This window comes from Ranitomeya variabilis, chromosome 5, assembly GCF_051348905.1.
Source record: "Ranitomeya variabilis isolate aRanVar5 chromosome 5, aRanVar5.hap1, whole genome shotgun sequence".
Classification (NCBI taxonomy): Eukaryota; Metazoa; Chordata; class Amphibia; order Anura; family Dendrobatidae; genus Ranitomeya; species Ranitomeya variabilis.
This window is the reverse complement of record NC_135236.1, coordinates 406,617,025-406,640,337: the sequence shown is the minus strand read 5'-3', so window position 1 is coordinate 406,640,337 and position 23,313 is coordinate 406,617,025. Positions and strand designations below refer to the sequence as shown.

The 23,313-nt window shown below is 46.5% G+C and overlaps 1 protein-coding gene across 1 annotated transcript in view; it reads left to right on the top strand.

Annotated features, from left to right (window-relative positions):
* Positions 1-23,313, top strand: part of ADAMTS20 (ADAM metallopeptidase with thrombospondin type 1 motif 20) — a 469,041-nt gene that overhangs the window by 293,148 nt on the left and 152,580 nt on the right. Inside the window, exons 23-24 of the mRNA XM_077265126.1 lie at positions 1,357-1,476; positions 2,052-2,159. Of these exons, the coding sequence (XP_077121241.1) occupies positions 1,357-1,476; positions 2,052-2,159 (228 nt within the window). The remainder of the gene's footprint in view (positions 1-1,356; positions 1,477-2,051; positions 2,160-23,313) is intronic.

Genomic DNA, 23,313 nt, shown 5'->3' with positions numbered 1-23,313 from the left:
ACATACTCAGATAAGGTGTTATCCGTGCATGCTTGAGTGCTAATAGAGTATCTTCAAAGTGTTTGAATACTAAGTCGCTTTGTCTGCATTTTTGACGACTGTTCAACAGCCGCAACACATGCAGGGATTGCCTAACAACCAACATGTGTTGTGGCTGTCGAACAGCCGTGAAACGTACACTAATGGCGACTCGAAGTATTCGATCATGCTGAAGATACCCTATTAGCATCCGAGCATGCTCGAATAACACCTTATCGGAGCACACTCAATCATCACTAGCTCGGACCACTGAAGTATTAAGTTATTTGCACAGAACGTTTTGAGGTGGGTGCGCCTGAAATCTGCCTGAATAAGCACTTAAAAAATGCTAAAAAGAATGAATGTATTGCAATGTCAAAATAACTTGCCATGCGTATGTTCAGTAGTATTTTTCAGCTCCTTTTATCTGTTTCAGGCCTTTAGGGTATGTGCACACGTATCTGTGAGGGCTGCGGATTTATCCGCAGCGGATTTGTTAAAACCGCAGGGCAAAACCGCTGCGGTTTTTCCTGCGGATTTATCGCGGTTTCTATTGCGGATTCCGCTGCGGGTTTCCACCTGCAGTTTTCTATTGGAGCAGGTGTAAACCTGCAGCGGAATCCACACAAAAGAATTGACATGCTGCGGAATGTAAACTGCATTTCCGCGCGTTTTTTTCCGCAGCATGTGCCCTGCGGATTTCGTTTCCCATAGGTTTACATTATACTGTAAACGCATGGGAAACTGCTGCGGACCCGCAGCAAAATCCGCAGCGTGTGCACATACCCTTAAAGTCACAAAGCAGCTAAAAGAAGTCACTTGTCCATTCTACAGGCGGCTTCTGCGTGGAATCAGTTTGTGTATCCAGTTAAACAAAAAAGGCACCATAAAAACAACCAAAGAAGATGCTTCAGGAAAAATATCTCTGGTGTTTTCCTAAAGTTTCTTCTGCTTCAAAAACTCAGTAGGTATACGAGTGTCCAAAAGAACGTACACATTACAGCATTCAGCTGCCACCAGAGTTTTATCAGAGTGTTTAGTACAAGGTGGAATAAAGGTGACTTTGCAGAATAATTAAGTGGGTGAGTATATTAAACTGGTCTTTAGGTGTATAGACAGCTAAACTGGTGTACAAAATGTATTCCACGCTCTATTAGGTCAGCTTAAATCAATATATGGCTATATGCTTGAATTTCCTTTTAAATTAATATGCAAATATTGATATTTGCTAATTTAGCAGTAAGTAAGACTTTGTCTATTTATGTGTAAACAGCATTAAACAGCATTAAACAAGACGTGTGTTCTTTTTATAATAACAGTTTCGATGTCCTTTAACAGTGTTCGGTTACTTGTGGACATGGATATCAATTGCGTACAGTGAAATGCAGCACAGGAACCTATGAGATTTCTTTGGACGAACGTGAATGCAATGCAGCTTCAAGGCCTACAGATAGTCAGGCAAATATCGGTCTTGTACTGTGTACTTTTGCAATGCTAACTAAAGTTAACAATACATAATTTATGCTAAAGTAGGTATTTGTAGAACCATTTGCTGTTGAGTCTCTAGCTGTTGTCTGGTGATGCTACTCGTTTGCAGAAGTGATTTTGTTCACATTTCCACAATCAGATACAAAGCTGTTTTGCGTAACATCTACTTTTTATCCCTTTTTATAATTATGGAACCAAAAAAAGTAATAAAATAAAACTGTGGGTTTGAGTATGGCCTTACAAATACATTCTGCACTATAGAAATTATTTTTGCACCTGCAACAGGACTTCCAGTTGGTGTAATTCAAATGGCATTTGCTTTTTCCTCATTTATACTTTTAGTAACTATTTGTAAATTTTAATAAATGTAGCCTTTGATTTAACACTAATTTACTTTCCTTTGTTTAAAACTTATTGTATTAAAACTAGTCCACCCCACCCGAGTTTGTAAACCTCTGCTTTAATATACCATTATTGCAACATATGCAAGCCACTGTTTTAATATGTTACTATTGTTTTTATTTATGTTAGTCTTGTATCTACAGGACTGTGAAAGATCTCCTTGTCCTACACATTCCCGTGTATATCCAACTATCTCCCCCATAGATCAAATACAAAAGAATGCACAGTGGCGATATGGGTCATGGACACCAGTAAGTGCCATACAGATTGTATTTAGTCTGCAATAAATACTTTTCAAACATGCTTCTTTATCTCTGATATAACACAAAAAAACCACAGAGAAAAAAAACGAAACAATGTCCAATAATGAAATGTATATAACAAAATTTATTTAAAACATGACAAAATAGTTGAGTGGGAAAAGAATACCAAAATTGGGGCACTACACCAGGGACATACAAAATACAAGGAGAATGGCAATCATCAGCAAACAATATAACCACAGTGGGAGATTCAATATATATGTATATATATATATATATATATATATATATATATATATATATATATATATATATATATATATATATATATATATATATATATATATATATATATATATATCTACTATATAATTGTCTAAGGGGTACTTCCGTCTTTCTGTCTGTCTTTCTGTCTGTCTGTCTGTCACGGATATTCATTGGTCGCGGCCTCTGTCTGTCATGGAATCCATGTCGCTGATTGGCCTCGCCAGCTGCCCGTCATGGCTGCCACGACCAATCAGCGACGGCCACAGTCCGATTAGTCCCTCCCTACTCCCCTGCAGTCAGTGCCCGGCGCCCGCTCTATACTCCCCGCAGTCACCGCTCACACAGGGTTAATGCCAGCGGTAACGGACCGCGTTATGCCGCGGGTAACTCCGTTACCGCCGCTATTAACCCTGTGTGACCAAGTTTTTACTATTGATGCTGCCTATGTGGCGTCAATAGTAAAAAAATCTAATGTTAAAAATAAAAAATCATTACATACTCACCTTCCGCCGCCTTTCCCGCTCCTCGCGACGCTCCGGTGACCGGTCCATGCAAGCGGCAGGTTCCAGTGCAGCGCCCCAGAGTCCTGGTCGTTGCAGTACTGATGCTCCGCCGCTAAGGGGGGCTATGGTACGTCCGATGGCACTGAAGGAGTTCACCTGACCAGGTATCACAGACACCAATACACTTCACAGTCTGGCCTCCAGGGGGAGCTAAGGGTGCTATGTATTAGGCCACTCCTCACAGTCAGGGAAAACTGTAGGTTAGATAGGAAGTCAGTCAGAAGCTGACTGGGTTGGAACCAGGCAACATCCTGTGGCAGAGGGTGTTGCAGGGGAAGATTCAGGGGGTCCCTGTCAGGGGTGGGATCCTGACAGAGCGTTACGGGACCGCGCCTGCACTTCATCGCGGCGGTACCCCAAGAAAGGACAAGAAGCGAGGTTTATTGTGCTGAGTGAGAAACGAGATCAATGCAACAAGGAGAAACACCAGTAGGAGTCGTGCTGTAAGACGAGGCAACATCCTACTGAGGCGCGCAGCCGGTGGCCGGAACGCCGAGGAAGTATAGAGCTCCAGGCCTAACTTCAAACCTACGGCAGGACAGTCAGTTATAGGTGGGCTGTCTCACTCAAATCACCTAAGCAGACATAGGGGGCAACATTTGGAGAGGGGCGACACTAGGGTCCCGGAAGACCTCCGAGCCTACCCGTCATACGGGTGCGTCCTAGCCATATCATCTGGGGGACGAAGCAGAACATCATAATCGAGTTGTGAGGGAACTTCAGAAACAGACACAACAGTTGTGGGGACTATCCCGTAAGCACAGCAGGGGAGGACCACAACACACAAGCGCTAGAAGGTAGGCACAGATTTCCACCTGCAAAGGGAACCCTGGAGGGGCCATCGGACCGGCCGGACCGGTTAACCGTATTCCGGATTGAGGATCCTGAAGCCTTCAGTAAAGAGGTAAAGAGACTGCAACCTGGTGTCCTTGTTATTTACTGCAACCTGCACCGCACCATAACATCATCACCATCCACACCTTTCATTGGGCGCCCCTCAGCAGGGTCACGGACCGGGTCTAGCCACCGTGACAACCCCAGAACAGAGACTCAGAGGCCCGGTACCGGGTACCCCTCGGCCCTGCGGCAGTGGGGGCGCTCCAACTTGGCATCACGAACAGGATCTACTTAAGCCTGAAGAATCAGGTCATGTGTGCCTTGGAACTGTGATTTATTATACTTGGACTGTGACTTATTGCAAAGACTGTGGATTGCCATTTGCCGCCAAAATTTGCCACCATTACAGCGCTGAGGAGAGCGCAGGAGGAGAAGAGGGGCGTGGAGTAGGCGTGGACCAGCTGAAGAGCGCGAAAGACAATGGCCGCCCAGTCTAAATATTTCTGTACCTTGAGGACGTGTCCGTCAGCAGCCGAGATCCGCCTCTTGATTCTCAATGGTGGGCGGAGGCAGAGAAAACGAAACCGCCCACGAAGGAGAGAGCGGGAAAAAGACCAGGAGGTGACCCACGTGGAAGACGCCATGACCAGTCGCTCAGACCAGGAATGCGGGGTCGGAGCCGAGGACTCCCCCAGCCACCCGGACGAGCACAGTGGTCAGCTCTCCGCGATTGGGACCGGCCTCCTGCAGGTTGAAATGGAAGGCCTGATCGAACAACTCCTCCAGCTGTGGATGGAGGCACCAGTGGAGGGCCTTCCAACGCCTGACCCTGCGTCGCTGCCGGAACTCCAGCCGACGTTCCTATCGACCATACCGCCAGTGGAGCCGGCCAAGGAGGAGGGGCCTGCACCGACTGGTGAGTCCGCCGACCCTGTCCCGCTTGCTGAGGGTCTGTTGATAGGCCCCATCGCGGCACCCCCTCTCCCTGGGACCCATAGACTCCAACGCCTGTTACCATGGGAGGAGACAACGGGTATGGAACACTTCCTGAAAGCCCTGATTCCACCAACTACCCTGCTGTGTGAGGTCCATGCCGAGCGCACAGTGTGCCGCTGGGTGAACCCAGGATCCAACCTCATGGGGTTCCCTGGGGTGAAGACACAGGAAGGGGAGATGGTGCAGGCCCTGAGCTGGGAGGAATACCAGGCCCAGCTGGAACAGCAGTGGGAGGAGAAGGAAAAGGCGTACCAGGCCGGGCTAGAGGCCCACCACCAAAAAGACTCGGCGGTCAAGGACCGGGCCCGCAAGGACACCACCGCTCACCAGGCCCCGCGCAGGCAGGGCACCGTCGTTGCCTTCAAGCTCTGCGGATGCTGGGGCTTTATAAAAAAGCCGGGCCTGTACGCCGAAGTCTTCGTCAACCGGCGGGATGTGGAGTCTCATCTCAGAGAAGGCCATCCAGACCGGGATCTCTACCCGGGGGACGAAGTCACTTACACCCGGCATTTTGGGGAAAAGGGGTGGTTCGCCCTGAATGTCCATAAGAAGCGAAACCCCGTGACACCCCCGACTAAGGTGCCGGTAAAGCTGTCCCCCGTAGCGAAGGTGCCCCCTTGTGGTCAGCCCACGATTATCACCAAGACCACCATGGTCACTCCAACGTGCACCATTGTCAAAACCACGACCTGCAGCATCGTCACTTCAACCACCGTCGTGGCCAAGGAGGCGCCTCCTCAGGTGGTCGGTGCCCCTGCTGCCCCAGAACTGAAGACAGTGGGTACGCAGACCCCCAGATGGGACAACAAACCCCCTTATGCAGTACCAGGCGGCAGGCAATATCCAAAGGGGTTGCCTCCGCCGCTGCTGCCCCCTGAGTGGTTCAAGTAAATGTCCTAATATTTTGAACCTGTAAATAGTTAACTGTTCGTCTGTTTGGCTGTTTTGCTGCTACAACCCGACCAGGGTTACTCTTAAAGGGATCCCTTTGTTTACCCGAGATCCCTTCTTTTGCTTTTGTTTTTGTTTCTCGTCTTATCATTGTTGAAAAGAACTGCTGGATCATGAACACTGCATGATTACAAACTTATTGTAAATAGTTTGCACCTTCTTAAAGGTGCCCTCTACTGGTTTTACAAAGAAAAGGACTCTTTGCGAAGAAACTGTTCCTGGAAGCAGTATCGGAGTCCTTGCTGCATACGGACTTGCAGCTTGAGAAGTTGCACTACTTCATAGAGACTTGGTCCCCTCTTAAAGGGAACGTTCATCAATAGCACTTAAAGAATGATGATGCTTTAAAAGGAAGTACTATTAATGCTTACATATAAAAGTTATATGTAGTGAGCTAGTTAATTGTGAGAAATGTTTAATGATGTTGCTAGAAGAATGAGGACAGGAAGTGAACCCGTATGGGGTTAGTCGGTGAGTCCTCCTAGGAGCCATACCGAGATGGCTCAGTGATCCTGAACTGAGGGAAGGTTGATAAGTTCTATACTGTGTATAGTAGCAGAAAGGCAGTAGGCCCGGGCGGAAAGGGGCGGTCCTGCAACAGAGCGAGAGGCAGTAGGCCTGGGGCAGATAGACAGGCGGTCCTGCAGATGTAAGGATGGAAAGTGAAGAAAAAGTTGATTAGCCTTATAGTGTTTTGTAAGAAGGTCTTTAGTGGATTCAGCGTGTACGTCCTTAAAGGCAACGTTAAATTATTGTTCAAAAAAAAATTTGCACTTAGTAGAATACCCAGTTGGGTAAGAAAAGTTATTTATAGTATGTTATTTAAAGTATTTAACCATGTTTGTAACGTTCAAGTGTCCTCACCTCCCATACAGGGAAGCTCTGTTCAAATTTGCTTATTGTTATCGCATTTCAAAATTGTATGTCTTTTTGCTGACATGTATTGTTGTTTTCTTCCCAGTCCAGGAGTACTGGATTTAACCGGGGGGGAGTGCAGCGCCCCAGTGTCCTGGTCGTTGCAGTACTGATGCTCCGCCGCTAAGGGGGGCTATGGTACATCCGATGGCACTGAAGGAGTTCACCTGACCAGGTATCACAGACACCAATACACTTCACAGTCTGGCCTCCAGGGGGAGCTAAGGGTGCTATGTATTAGGCCACTCCTCACAGTCTGGTAAAACTGGGGGTTAGATAGGAAGTTAGTCAGAAGCTGACTGGGTTGGAACCAGGCAACATCCTGTGGCAGAGGGTGTTGCAGGGGAAGATTCAGGGGGTCCCTGTCAGGGGTGGGATCCTGACAGAGGCCTAGCGAACAGAAGGAGCGTTACGGGACCGCGCCTGCACTTCATCGCGGCGGTACCCCAAGAAAGGACAAGAAGCGAGGTTTATTGTGCTGAGTGAGAAACGAGATCAACGCAACAAGGAGAAACACCAGTAGGAGTCGTGCTGTAAGACAAGGCAACATCCTACTGAGGCGCGCAGCCGGTGGCCGGAACGCCGAGGAAGTATTGAGCTCCAGGCCTTACTTCAAACCTACGGCAGGACAGTCAGTTATAGGCGGGCTGTCTCACTCAAATCACCTAAGAAGACATAGGGGGCAACATTTGCAGAGGGGCGACTCTAGGGTTCCGGAAGACCTCCGAGCCTACCCGTCATACGGGTGCGTCCTAGCCATATCATCTGGGGGACGAAGCAGAACATCATAATCGAGTTGTGAGGGAACTTCAGAAACAGACACAACAGTTGTGGGGACTATCCCGTAAGCACAGCAGGGGAGGACCACAACACACAAGCGCTAGAAGGTAGGCACAGATTTCCACCTGCAAAGTGAACCCTGGAGGTGCCATCGGACCGGCCGGACTTACGCAGCCCGGTTAACCATATTCCGGATTGAGGATCCTGAAGCCTTCAGTAAAGAGGTAAAGAGACTGCAACCTGGTGTCCTTGTTATTTACTGCGACCTGCACTGCACCATAACATCATCACCATCCACACCTTTCATTGGGCGCCCCTCAGCAGGGTCACGGACCGGGTCTAGCCACCGTGACAACCCCAGAACAGAGACTCAGAGGCCTGGTACCGGTTACCCCTCGGCCCTGCGGCAGTGGGGGCGCTCCACCGGTGCTAAGGATGGTCTGCGAGAAGGACCTGCCATGACGTCACGGTCATGTTACCACGACGTCATCGCAGGCCCTGCGCGCCTGCGCGAGAGCGACGTCATCACACCCTGGGACGGGAAGCTGCCGCCTGCACCGCACACAGGCGACAGAACTACAAGTGTACCCTCGGAAGGTGAGTATATGTTTATTTTTTATTTTTTAACCTGTGACATCCGTGGCTGGGCAATATACTACATAGCTGGGCAATATACTACGTGACTGGCCAATATACTACGTGGCTGTGCAATATACTACGTGGCTCTGTGCTGTATACTACGTAACTGGGCAATATACTACGTGGCTGGGCAATATATTACGTGGACATGCATATTCTAGAATACCCGATACGTTAGAATTGGGCCACCATCTAGTATATATATATATATGACATAAATCAGTGTAAGAAATAGTAGACCAGGCAAAAATACCAAAATGTATAACTTTTGATTATTGTCCTTCGCCACCTTATGAATTATGCACATGCACTTTATGAATTTATACATTTTGGTATTTTTGCCTGGTCTACTATTTCTTACACTGATTTATGGCACATATAAATATATATATATATATATATATATATATATATATATATATATATATATTGAATCTCCCACTGTGGTTATATTGTTTGCTAATGATTGCCATTCTCCTTGTATTTTGTATGTTCCTAGTGTAGTGCCCCAATTTTGGTATTCTTTTCCCACTCAACTATTTTGTCATGTTTTAAATAAATTTTGTTATATACATTTCATTATTGGACATTGTTTAGTTTTTTTTCTCTGTGGTTTTCGTCTGAATCACCAATTTGTCCGTCATATATTGCATTGGTGCACATTGGTGGTGATGGTACCTCTCATTATATTATCCTATATGTGTACCATGCCTTGAGTTTTGTATATTTAACTGATATAACACAAGTCTAGTCATGCTAATAGGCTCATATAAAAAGGTGGTATTGAAAATTAACACACTTTTCCCTTTAAATGAGATGAAAACCATTAAATAGGTTGAAAAAAGTTATAGGTAAGTTCAACCTTTCTCCATCAGTTATAGATTCTCTATCGTTAGATTATATATAATCCACAATGCCATTTGTTGTGAAAAAAGCAGATGGCCCTTTCTAAATGCTATAATGCTTCCCATTCTAAATCCGTAGCGATTAATATGGAGTTGATCCACTTTTTACAGATAAAACATGGGATTTTTTTGCTCATTCATCTAGAAGAACATTTGTGAGGTCAGTCTCTGATATTGAACATGGGGTTTTGGCTCACAATCTTTGTTGTAGTTCATCCCAAAGGTGTTCTATGAGGTTAACATCTAGGCTTTGTTCAAGCCAGTCAAGTTCTTCAACACAGAGTTCACACAACCATGACTTTATGGACCTTATTTTGTGTACTGAGGCAGTCATACTGAAACAGAAAATAACATTATAAAAAGGAAAAAATGCCAGCTCACCCAACGAATATCCACATTTGCAAGGTGCACGAAACTACGGCCTGATTAGACTTAAGCAACAATGAAAGAAGAAGAGGGTTTGTTCCAGCTATTTATAATAATATCCAAAATGTATTTAGTCCATATGAAAATAGTAAGAACATTCCTATGGAAAAAACACCATCAAGGACACAAAGGCGATGCGTTTCGATCACGATCCTGCAAACTGAGCCCAGAACACAGCCTTCGACTGTTCTATGGCAATTCCAAGAGAGTTTCTTCTTTTTCACGCCCCACACAAAGACATATACTAAAATGTCTGCAAGATTATCAATTGATTGATACATGGCACCTACGGCAGACAGAGATTTCTCTTTCTACTATTTTTCTCATGATATCTGTATGAGAATTAATTACTTTTTACTAGAACATCAAAACATTACTCCAATGGGCCACAATTTACAATTTCTCCTCGGAACACGAACTTGTTAGTGTCTCCATTGCTCTACCTGCCTTTAGAGTCAAGCAGTGCCACTGACACTTAAACTTGTTCCTACTCAATGATCCCATCGTGAAGTCAGACTTAGATAAGTCTCTTGACACATACTTCGCTGTGATCACTGTTGAGGGAACAGACCCTTGTATTGTGTGGGAGGCACACAAGTGCGTGATCAGGGGGTTCTTATCAAAGCATAGGGCTAGTATAAAACGTGATCACGCTCAGGAAATCGCTTATCTGCTGGGGAGAACAGTAACCTGGAAAGATCACATAAACGTTCCACATCCAATAACATAAGGAAGTCCCTTATAACTAGAAGGGAATCATTCTATTCTTTACTCCTACATAAAGCAAAAGTGGATTTTTCTGAATGTCGTTGTCATTACTACAAACATTGCAATAAAAGTGGTAATTCATTAGCTAGAGCCTTAAGGGTGCAGAGCGCTAATACCTATGCCCCTTCTATCAAGGACCAGTCGCAATGATGCAAACACCTTCTACCTTATATTGCCGATATGTTTAAAACCCTTTACTCCTTTTACTCCTCCCTGTATTCCGTGGATTCAACTAATCCTGCAACACAAAAAGCTGACTTTAAGTCGCACATCCAAACGTATATAAAAGAGTATGATCTACTTACATTGTCTGACGCCAACACAGAATCCCTTCAGTTGCCTTTTACTGAAGGGGAACAATGGACAGCCATAAAAGAGTCCAAATCAGGGAAAGCCCTTGGCCTGGGAACTTTCTCTTTACCCTTTTATAAACAGTTCATGGAGTCAATTTCCCCCCACCTTATTTTTAGCTTCAATAAGATACGTAAGGGCTCTTCATTCCCAAGGAACTCCTTATGAGCTCATATATCCTTAAGGAAGGGAAAGATCCATCCCAATGTGCAAGCTTGAGACCTATCATTCCTTAATTAAGGATATTAAGTTGATTGTGAAAATCCTTGCGTCCAGATTTTCCCTGCTATTAACAGATATTATCCACACGGACCAGGCAGGTTTCATGAAAGATAGAGAGGCTAGGAACAACACAACTAAGGCAATGAACCTCATACGCAGAGCTAGAATGAAATTCTAGCACTTTACGCTTTTATCTACAGATACAGAAAAGGCCTTTGATATGGTAAACTGGACCTTCATGAATGAGACTCTCTGTGGCATAGGCTTAAAATCTAATATGCTACATTGGATCTCCACCTTATAGTCAAAACAGACTGACAGCTAAAGGTAATTGGTGTCTTATCGCTGAAATTGGCAACATGCAAATCCCTGAAAGCCACCTTCAGTGTTGTGAATTCTGTTTGTGGGCTCCCCCGGTGGTGTTTTATGGTAGTGCCACTTATTTGCCTTCTTCTATCCTTGATCACCTGTTGACACCCATTAGGGGAGTTTCCTATTTAAGGCTGCTTGGCTGCTGGTCCGATGCCGGCCAACAATGTATCAGTAGCATTCTGTTGCATTCTCCTGCCTCAAGATCCTGTTCAGCTAAGTTGAATTTTGTTTCTAGTTAATGCTATTTTTGTCCAGCTATTGTCCTGCAATGTGACTCTCTGTAGCTGGAAGCTCTCGTGGACTGAAATTGCCACTCCAGTGGCATGAGTTGTCACTGGAGTTTTAAAGTAATTTCAGGATGGTGTTTTTGAGTAGTGTTTTGAAGTTGACCGTGAAGTGACTCTTTCCTGTACTTCTGCTATCTAGTAAGCGGACCTCACTGTGCTAAATCTGCTGTTCATCCTACGTATGTCTTTTCCTCTTGACTCACCGTCAATATCTGTGGGGGGCTGCTATCTCCTTTTGGGGTTCATCTCTGGAGGTAAGGCAGGTCTGTATATTCCTCTGATAGGGGTAGTTAGATCTCCGGCTGGCGCGTGGTGTCTAGGGCATCGTAGGAAACACTCCCCGGCTACTTCCAGTGTCGTGTCAGGTTCAGGTCACGGTCACTTTAGTTCCCATCACCCGAGAGCTAGTCCGTTGTTATTTTGATTTCCCTGCCATTGGGAAAATCATAACAGTTTGGCCGGCCCACATGTGTTAAAACTATGCACTAAAGCAGGAAAGGATATGAAAAGGTTTTTTTTCCTTCTGTGTTTGGAAAGTGCACCTTAGTGCTTATTTGTACTCCTTGCTTAAACTGCAGTCTTCAGCCTTTTTTTTTTTCCTCTCCTCTTAATCTCTGAATGGCTTTGGTTACACCTGTTTGAATCATGGATCCACAGAGTTTGGTTGCAGGTCTGAATAACCTGGCTACAAAGGTCCAGAACTTACAAGATTTTGTTATACGTGCTCCAATGTCTGAACCTAAGATCCCTTTGCCTGAATTTTTTACCGGAGACAGATCCCGTTTTTTGAATTTCAGAGAGAATTGTAAATTGTTTTTGTCTCTGAAATCTCACTCTGCTGGTGATCCTGCGCAACAGGTTAAAATTGTTATTTCTCTATTGCGGGGTGACCCACAAAGTTGGGCATTTGCATTGTCGCCAGGGGATCCTGCGTTATTAAATGTAGATGCGTTTTTTCTGGCTTTGGGGTTGCTTTATGAAGAACCTAATTTAGAGATTTTGGCTGAGAAAGCCTTGATGGCTCTTTCCCAAGGGCAAGATGAAGCTGAGATATACTGCCAAAAATTTCGTAAATGGTCGGTGCTTACTAAATGGAATGAGTGCGCTCTAGCAGCTAATTTCAGAGAAGGTCTCTCTGATGCCGTGAAGGATGTCATGGTGGGGTTCCCTGTGCCTACAGGTCTGAATGATGCCATGAAATTGGCTATCCAGATTGATCGGCGTTTACGGGAGCGCAAATCTGTGCACCATATGGCGGTATCTTCTGAGCAAAAATCTGTGCACCATATGGCGGTTGTTGTGAAATTGGATTTTGGGCTCCCCCGGTGGCCACTGGTGGAATTGAACTGGTGTGCATCATCCTCTCTGTTCACCTGTTTCCATCAGGATGTGGGAGTCGCTATTTAGCCTTGCTCCTCTGTCACTTCCATGCCGGTCAACATTGTAATCAGAAGCCTTTCTGTGCATGTTCCTGCTGCTAGACAACTCCCAGCTAAGTTGGACTTAGTCCTTGTTTGTTTTTGCATTTTGTTCCAGTTCACAGCTGTAGTTTCGTTTCTGTGTCTGGAAAGCTCTTGTGATCTGAAATTGCCACTCTGATGTTATGAGTTAATACTAGAGTCTTAAAGTAATTTCAGGATGGTATTTTGATAGGGTTTTCAGCTGACCATGAAAGTGCCCTTTCTGTCTTCCTGCTATCTAGTAAGCGGACCTCAATTTTGCTAAACCTATTTTCATACTACGTTTGTCATTTCATCTAAAATCACCGCCAATATTTGTGGGGGCCTCTGTCTGCCTTTCGGGGAAATTTCTCTAGAGGTGAGCCAGGACTATATTTTCCTCTGCCAGGATTAGTTAGTCCTCCGGCCGGCGCTGGGCGTCTAGGGATAAAACGCAGGCTACGCTACCCGGCTACTGTTAGTTGTGCGGCAGGTTTAGTTCATGGTCAGTTTAGTTTCCATCCTTCCAAGAGCTAGTTCGTATTTTTGCTGGGCTATGTTCTCTTGCCATTGAGAACCATAACAGGCGGTATCTTCTGAGCAAAAACCTGTGCACCATATGGCGGTATCTTCTGAGCAAAAACCTGTGCATCATTTGGTGGTGACCTCTGAAAAGGCACCAGAGCATATGCAATGCGATAGTGTATTGTCTAGAGGCGAACGACAGAATTACAGGCGCAAAAATGGGTTGTGCTTCTATTGTGGAGATCCAGCTCATGTTATATCAGCATGCTCTAAACGCATAAAGAAGGTTGATAAAAAGGTTGATAAATCTTTTTCTATGGGTACCTTGCAGTCTAAATTTCTTTTGTCCGTGACATTGATTTGTACTTTATCATCTGTTACTGTGGATGCTTATGTGGATTCTGGCGCCGCTCTGAGTCTCATGGATTGGTCCTTTGCCAAGCGTTGTGGGTTTGATTTAGAGCCTCTGGAGGTTTCTATTCCCTTAAAGGGTATTGATTCTACACCTTTGGCTAGCAATAAACCACAATATTGGACACAAGTGACTATGCATCTTTCCCCAGACCATCAGGAGATTATTCGTTTCCTTGTGTTATATAATCTACATGACGTATTAGTACTTGGATTACCATGGTTACAAATTCATAATCCAGTCTTGGACTGGAGATCAATGTCTGTGCTGAGCTGGGGATGTCGGGGGATTCATGGGGATGCACCTTTGGTTCCCATTTCTTCATCTACTCCCTCTGAGATCCCAGCATTTCTGTCAGATTTTTATGATGTCTTTCAGGAGCCTAAAACTGATTCTCTCCCCCCTCACAGAGAGTGTGACTGCGCTATTGAGTTGATTCCCGGTAGTAAATTTCCTAAGGGTCGCTTGTTTAATTTGTCTGTACCTGAACATACTGCTATGCGGGAGTATATCAGAGAATCTTTGGAAAAGGGTCATATTCGCCCCTCTTTGTCTCCACTGGGGGCAGGGTTTTTCTTTGTGGGTAAAAAGGATGGTTCATTGAGACCTTGTATCGACTATCGACTTCTGAATAAGATTACAGTTAAATACCAGTACCCGTTACCTTTACTGACTGATCTTTTTGCTCGCATAAAGGGGGCGAAGTGGTTCACTAAGATCGATCTACGTGGTGCGTATAATTTGGTGCGGATTAAGCAGGGGGATGAGTGGAAGACCGCATTTAATACGCCTGAAGGCCATTTTGAGTATTTGGTAATGCCTTTCGGTCTCGCGAATGCCCCTTCCGTTTTTCAGTCCTTTATGCACGATATTTTCCGTGAATATCTGGATAAATTTATGATTGTGTATTTGGATGATATTTTGATTTTTTCGGAGGACTGGGAATCTCATGTTCAACAGGTCAGGAGAGTTTTTCAGGTTTTACGAGCTAATTCTCTATTTGTGAAGGGCTCAAAGTGTATTTTTGGGGTTCAGAGAATTTCCTTTTTGGGATATATTTTTTCCCCTTCATCTATGGAGATGGACCCTGTTAAGGTTCAGGCTATTTGTGATTGGATACAACCTACTTCTCTAAAGAGTCTTCAGAAATTCTTGGGATTTGCTAATTTCTATCGCCGATTCATAGCGGGTTTTTCTGCCATTGCTAAACCTTTGACTGATTTGACCAAGAAGGGTGCTGATGTTGCTAATTGGTCCTCTGCGGCTGTGGAGGCCTTTCGGGAGCTTAAGCGCCGCTTTTCTTCTGCTCCTGTGTTGCGCCAGCCTGATGTTTCGCTCCCGTTCCAGGTTGAAGTAGATGCTTCCGAGATCGGAGCAGGTGCAGTTTTGTCGCAGAAAGGGCCTGACTGCTCAGTGATGAGACCATGTGCGTTTTTCTCTCGAAAGTTTTCGCCCGCTGAGCGAAATTATGATGTTGGAAATCGGGAGCTCTTGGCCATGAAGTGGGCATTTGAGGAGTGGCGTCATTGGCTTGAGGGTGCTAGACACCAGGTGGTGGTCTTGACTGACTACAAAAATCTAATTTATCTTGAGTCAGCCAGGCGTCTGAATCCTAGACAGGCGCGCTGGTCGTTGTTTTTCTCTCGATTTAACTTTGTGGTTTCATATCTGCCTGGGTCTAAGAATGTGAGGGCGGATGCCCTCTCTAGGAGTTTTGAGCCTGACTCGCCTGGTGATTCCGAACCTACTGGCATCCTGAAGGATGGGGTGATATTGTCAGCTGTCTCCCCTGACCTGCGGCGCTCTTTGCAGGAGTTTCAGGTGGATAGGCCTGATCGCTGTCCGCCTGGTAGACTGTTTGTCCCTGATGACTGGACCAGTAGAGTTATTTCGGAGGTTCACTCTTCCGCGTTGGCAGGTCATCCTGGAATTTTTGGCACCAGGGATCTGGTGTCTAGGTCCTTCTGGTGGCCTTCCTTGTCTCGAGATGTACGTATTTTTGTGCAGTCTTGTGATGTTTGTGCTCGGGCTAAGCCCTGCTGTTCCCGGGCCAGCGGGTTGTTGTTGCCCTTGCCTATTCCTAAGAGGCCTTGGACGCACATCTCTATGGACTTTATTTCTGACCTTCCTGTTTCTCGTAGGATGTCCGTCATCTGGGTGGTGTGTGACCGTTTTTCCAAGATGGTTCACTTGGTACCTTTGCCCAAATTGCCCTCCTCCTCTGAGCTGGTCCCTCTATTTTTTCAGAATGTTGTGCGTTTGCATGGTATTCCTGAGAATATAGTGTCTGACAGGGGTACTCAGTTTGTGTCTAGATTTTGGCGGGCGTTCTGTGCCAGGATGGGCATCGACTTGTCTTTTTCGTCTGCATTCCATCCTCAGACTAATGGCCAGACTGAGCGTACTAATCAGACCTTGGAGACTTACTTGAGGTGTTTTGTGTCCGCTGATCAGGACGATTGGCTTGATTTTTTGCCATTGGCAGAGTTTGCCCTTAACAATCGGGCCAGTTCTGCCACTTTGGTTTCTCCATTTTTTTGTAATTCAGGGTTTCACCCTCGCTTTTCGTCCGGTCAATTGGAGTCTTCGGATTGTCCTGGAGTAGATGCTGTGGTTGATAGAATGCATCAGATTTGGGGACAGGTTGTGGACAATCTGAAGTTGTCCCAGGAGAAGACTCAACAGTTCACTAATCGTCATCGGCGTGTCGGTCCTCGTCTTTGTGTTGGGGACCTGGTTTGGTTGTCTTCTCGATTTGTTCCTATGAAGGTCTCGTCTCCTAAGTTTAAGCCTCGGTTTATCGGCCCTTATAGGATTCTGGAGGTTCTCAATCCTGTGTCCTTTCGTTTGGACCTCCCAGCATCTTTTACTATTCATAATGTTTTTCATCGGTCATTGTTGCGGAGGTATGAGGTGCCGGTTGTTCCGTCTGCTGATCCTCCTGCTCCTGTGCTGGTTGAGGGTGAGTTGGAGTATGTGGTGGAAAAGATCTTGGACTCCCGTGTTTCCAGACGGAAACTTCAGTATCTGGTTAAGTGGAAAGGCTATGGTCAGGAGGATAATTCTTGGGTGACAGCATCTGATGTTCATGCTCCTGATTTGGTTCGTGCATTTCATAGTGCTCATCCAGATCGCCCTGGTGGTTCTGGTGAGGGTTCGGTGCCCCCTCCTTAAGGGGGGGGTACTGTTGTGAATTCTGTTTGTGGGCTCCCCCGGTGGTGTTTTATGGTAGTGCCACTTATTTGCCTTCTTCTATCCTTGATCACCTGTTGACACCCATTAGGGGAGTTTCCTATTTAAGGCTGCTTGGCTGCTGGTCCGATGCCGGCCAACAATGTATCAGTAGCATTCTGTTGCATTCTCCTGCCTCAAGATCCTGTTCAGCTAAGTTGAATTTTGTTTCTAGTTAATGCTATTTTTGTCCAGCTATTTGCAATGTGACTCTCTGTAGCTGGAAGCTCTCGTGGACTGAAATTGCCACTCCAGTGGCATGAGTTGTCACTGGAGTTTTAAAGTAATTTCAGGATGGTGTTTTTGAGTAGTGTTTTGAAGTTGACCGTGAAGTGACTCTTTCCTGTACTTCTGCTATCTAGTAAGCGGACCTCACTGTGCTAAATCTGCTGTTCATCCTACGTATGTCTTTTCCTCTTGACTCACCGTCAATATCTGTGGGGGGCTGCTATCTCCTTTTGGGGTTCATCTCTGGAGGTAAGGCAGGTCTGTATATTCCTCTGATAGGGGTAGTTAGATCTCCGGCTGGCGCGTGGTGTCTAGGGCATCGTAGGAAACACTCCCCGGCTACTTCCAGTGTCGTGTCAGGTTCAGGTCACGGTCACTTTAGTTCCCATCACCCGAGAGCTAGTCCGTTGTTATTTTGATTTCCCTGCCATTGGGAAAATCATAACACTTCAGCTTCAAATGGGCTAACTCAGCCATAAAATACTTAGAGATACATCTACTGAGAGACATAAGCTTGACTTATTCTCTTACATTCCCTAAACTTCTCCAATCGGTACAGGAGAACTGCTCAAGATGGACAAGGAATGTTTTTACATTTGGTATACGTTTGTCATGTCGGACGCTATTCACACTAGGGCGTCCGACAGACAGCGGTAATTCCACATTCGTCCACTATACGCTCAGTGGCGCCAGCTAGATTTTTATCCAGGTTGCCCAGGGTTAATCTAGCTGGTACTCGGGTTGGAGGCTGGGTCACGCCCACGGTCTTTAAATAGTATTGCTGGACTTTGGGCATCGCCGATTATAGCTTGTGCCTCGTGCCTAGTGATTCCGGTCTGGAGTGGTGGTCTTGGAGAAGAAATATCGTATCTGGTGGGGTATTATCCTTTGTTATATTTCTCCTTCCTTTATTTGTATTTGTTTTGCCCTGGGCACATTATTGTGTTTTCCTGTGTGTCTGCGGCGTGGTGCGTTTTTAGCTTTCCCTGTCTGTGCTTTCTGTGGGGGTTGGTGTGTGGTCTATTCACTGGGTGGCGGGTGGTGGTTTCAGCATAGGGCTGAAACAGGAGTCAGGGCCAGGCCTGGTGGCCCAGACAAGCACACCATTAGTGTAAATTCTGGGAGAGGGACAGACAGGGTTTTCCCTAGTCTGAGGGATATCGCAGGGGCCCGGGTAACCAGCCTTAGCTTACCTAGTCTCCCCGTGACATTATAATCGGCCACAAAATTTTGTATTCCATGGATCCCATGACTTGCATAACCTGCCAGTTGGAGGCGCTGTCCTTACAGGTCACTGAGTTGAAGGGGGCGGTTCAGCAACAGGGTCTAGTAGTATCTAATGTGCAAGCAGAAACTGCAGGTAGAGTTGCAGAGCCAAAGATCCCTTTACCTGAGAGGTTTGCTGGGGAACGCAGTAAATTTGTTATTTTTCGTGAAGCTTGCAAATTATATTTTCGTATGCGCCCGATCTCCTCAGGTAATGAGGCTCAGCGTGTGGGCCTGGTGTTGTCATTACGGAACGGGGACCCACAAGCATGGGCATTTTCTTTACCATCTGATTCAGCTGCATCTAACTCAGTGGAGAGTTTTTTTTCTGCTCTTGGGCTCATTTATGATGATCCTGACAGAATGGCTCTAGCAGAATCTAATATACGTGCTCTCCGCCAGGGGGAGCGAATGGCGGAGGATTACTGTTCTGAATTTCGCCGCTGGGCGGTGGACACACAATGGAATGACCCTGCGCTGTGGAGTCAGTTTGTTCATGGGGTTTCGAGAAGGGTTAAACAAGCCCTCCTGATGTATGAGACTCCTGCTTCTCTAGAGTCTGCTATGAGTCTTGTTATCCACATTGATCGCCGTTTGCGTCAGGGGTCGCAAGAGACGCCGCCTATGGGGGAGGGCGTAGGTGCACGTGAGGTTGCTGCAGGTGAGCCCACGGAGCCTATGCAAATCGCAGGGGTGTCACATCATCGAGCCCCCTCGCTCAGGAAGCAGGGAGTCTGTTTTTGCTGTGGTAAAAATGGGCATTATGTAAATGCTTGTCCTCTGTTATCTAAGAAAAGTGCAACGGCGGAAAACTACTAAGCTCAGAGGGTGTGGAAGAGGCCAATCTGAGCTTATGCATATCTTCCATGGTGGTCTCTCAATGTATGCTCCCTGCCAGAGTTATGGTCGCTGACAGAGAGCTGCCAATCACTGTTTTTGTGGATAGTGGTTCTACCACTAATCTCATTGATGAGGAGTTTGCGCGCACAGCCGAGTTCAGGATCGAAAAACTGCCTCATCCTATCCGGGTGGTCACCATCAATGCCGCTCCTCTCCCACAGGGGGAGATTACTGAGTTTGTGGCTGAGGTGAAACTCCACATTGGTGTCCTACATTTTGAGCAGGTTACATGTAGGGTGCTCAGTAATCTTCCTGCACAAATGGTTCTGGGTTTTCCATGGTTATCTATGCACAACCCGGTGATTGACTGGAAAACCCAACACATAATCCAGTGGAGCGGATTCTGCTAGGAGAATTGCCTGGCCACATGTGTGTCCGCTGTAACTCCTAGCATTCCTGAGTCACTGCTGGATTTCGCGGATGTGTTCTCTGAGAAGGGTTGCTCAGAATTGCCACCACATCGGCCCTATGACTGTACTATTAGGTTAAAACCAGAAGCCAAATTGCCGAAAGCAAGGATGTTTAACATTTCTGGTCCTGAGAGGCAAGCTTTAAAAGACTACATTGCTGAGAGTCTGAGCAAAGGGCACATCAGGCCTTCGTCCTCGCCTGTGGCAGCGGGGTTCTTCTTCATTAAGAAGAAAGATGGCGGGTTACGCCCGTGTCTGGATTTCAGGGAGTTAAACCAGATTACGGTTCGTGATCCATACCCTATGCCGCTGATACCTGATTTGTTCAACCAGGTGGCTGGTGCTAAGTGGTTCTCCAAGCTTGACCTCAGGGGGGCATACAACCTCATAAGAGTCCGTCAAGAGGATGAGTGGAAGACTGCTTTTAATACTCCTGAGGGTCATTTTGAAAATTTGGTGATGCCATTTGGGTTGACAAACGCGCCTGCTGTATTTCAACATTTCATAAATGATGTGTTCTCGCATGTCCTGGGGAAATTCGTTATTGTGTACCTAGATGACATTCTCATTTATTCATGCGACCGTATTACTCATTTAGGGCATGTTAGGCAGGTGTTACAGCTACTCAGAGAGAATAAGCTCTATGCAAAACTTGAGAAATGTGTATTTTCGGTTCAGGAGTTGCCTTTCTTGGGTTATATTGTGTCTGCTTCAGGGTTTAAAATGGACGCCGCTAAGGTGCAAGCGGTGCTGCTTTGGGAACGGCCTGATAACCTAAAAGCGCTCCAGCGGTTCCTTGGGTTTTCTAACTATTATAGAAAGTTTATCAACAATTTTTCTATCATTGCTAAACCGCTCACTGACATGACGAAAAATGGTACCAATTTCTCCGCCTGCTCTGAGGCTGTTGTGCGCGCATTCGAATTCCTGAAGAACAGTTTTGCTTCGGCCCCCATTCTGGTGCAACCGGATGTATCGAAACCATTTACCGTGGAAGTCGATGCGTCTGAGGTTGGAGTGGGGGCGGTGCTGTCACAAGGCTCATCCTTGGGCGAATTGCGTCCATGCGCCTACTTTTCCAAGAAGCTGTCGCCCGCCGAACGTAACTACGATATCGGCAACAGGGAGTTGTTGGCTATCAAGTTGGCTTTTGAGGAATGGCGACACTTCTTGGAGGGGTCGGTCCACCAGGTTACAGTTATCACCGATCATAAAAATCTGCTTTATTTAGAGTCAGCCAAGCGTCTGTCCCCCAGGCAGGCTCGCTGGGCATTGTTTTTCACGCGATTCAACTTTTTTGTTACTTACCGACCGGGGTCTAAGAACACTAAGGCGGATGCTTTGTCCAGGTGTTTTCCGGGGGGAGAACCTCGGGAAGATCCGGTACCCATCCTCCAAAAGGGTGTAGTGGTCTCGGCTCTCACGACCGAGGTTGAGGCTGAGATTGCCGAGGCTCAGGAGGAGGTACCACCAGAGCTTCCCATTAACAAATCGTTTGTACCGCTCCATCTTCGCCTAAAGGTGTTGGGTGAGCATCATGGTTGTTGATCGGTTCTCAAAGATGTCGCACTTTGTGTCCTTGCCTTCGTTGCCTAACGCGAAGACTCTGGCTCAGGTATTTGTTCAGGAGGTGGTCAGACTTCACGGGGTCCCGTCTGACATCGTGTCTGATAGAGGTACTCAGTTTGTGGCAAAATTTTGGAAAGCATTTTGCTCATGGCTGGGGATCAAGTTGTTGCATTCTTCAGCGTTTCATCCTCAGTCAAATGGTCAGACCGAGCGTATGAACCAGAATTTGGAGCAGTATTTACGCTGCTTTGTTTCTGACAATCAGGAGGAGTGGTCGACGTTCCTTCCTTTGGCGGAGTTTGCCATAAATAATCACCGTCAGGAATCGTCTGGGGAGTCCCCGTTCTTTTGTGTTTACGGGCACCATCCTCAATTTTGTACTCTGCATCAGGGGGGCTCTGCTGGCGTCCCGGAGGAAGACCAGCTAGGAGCACAACTGTCATCTGTCTGGAGGAGAGTGAGACAGCGCTTGCTGAGCGTGGGTGCTAGGTACAAACGTGTGGCTGACAGTAGACGTTTGCCAGGTCCGGACCTGAGTGTGGGTGACTGGGTGTGGTTGTCCACAAAAAACATAAAACTCAAAATACCATCCCTGAAATTAGGTCCAAGGTTTATTGGTCCATTTAGGGTCGCCGCCATCATTAACCCGGTAGCCTACCGATTGGAGCTCCCTACCGTATATAAGATACACAACGTGTTCCACAGATCTTTATTAAAAAAGGTGGTGGGTTCCGTGGACGCGGCGCCGATGCCACCTCCGGTCTTGGTGGATGGCAATTTGGAATTTGAAGTCTCCAAGGTGGTTGACTCTTGAGTAGTGCACCGCACTTTACAGTACCTGGTACACTGGCGGGGCTATGGGCCGGAGGAGAGGTCTTGGGTACCAGCCTCGGACATACATGCGGACCGGCTGGTCAGTATGTTTCACCGCCGCCATCCGGACAAGCCAGGTCCTATAAATCGTGTGGGCCCTGGGGTCCCTCGTAGAAGGCGGGGTACTGTCATGTCGGACGCTATTCACACTAGGGCGTCCAACAGACAGCGGTAATTCCACATTCGTCCACTATACTCTCAGTGGCGCCGGCTAGATTTTTATCCAGGTTGCCCAGGGTTAATCTAGCTGGTACTCGGGTTGGAGGCTGGGTCACGCCCACGGTCTTTAAATAGTATTGCTGGACTTTGGGCATCGCCGATTATAGCTTGTGCCTCGTGCCTAGTGATTCCAGTCTGGAGTGGTGGTCTTGGAGAAGAAATATCGTATCTGGTGGTGTATTATCCTTTGTTATATTTCTCCTTCCTATATTTGTATTTGTTTTGCCCTGGGCACATTATTGTGTTTTCCTGTGTGTCTGCGGCATGGTGCGTTTTTAGTTTTCCCTGTCTGTGCTTTCTGTGGGGGTTGGTGTGTGGTATGTTCACTGGGTGGTGGGTGGTTGTTTCAGCATAGGGCTGAAACAGGAGTCAGGGCCAGGCCTGGTGGCCCAGACAAGCACACCATTAGTGTAAATTCTGGGAGAGGGACAGACAGGGTTTTCCCTAGTCTGAGGGATATCGCATGGGCCCGTGTAACCAGCCTTAGCTTACCTAGTCTCCCCGTAACGTTTGTTATAAGTGCAATTTTTAAAATAGACGTGATTCCTTGGATTTTGTATGTCATTCATGCTTTTCAAATTGGGATTCCCTTGTTATTCTTCAGCAGTCTTGCTTCGGTTGAAGCAAAATTGATATGGTCTGGTAAATTCCCCTGTATCAGTAGATCCATTTTATATCATTCTGAGTTCTCAGGGGGTGTAGCCTTGCCAGAATTCAGATCTTATTATATAGCCTCCCATCTCTCCAGAGTCCTGAACTAATGTAGAAGTGGTGTGGGGAAAGCTTAGGAT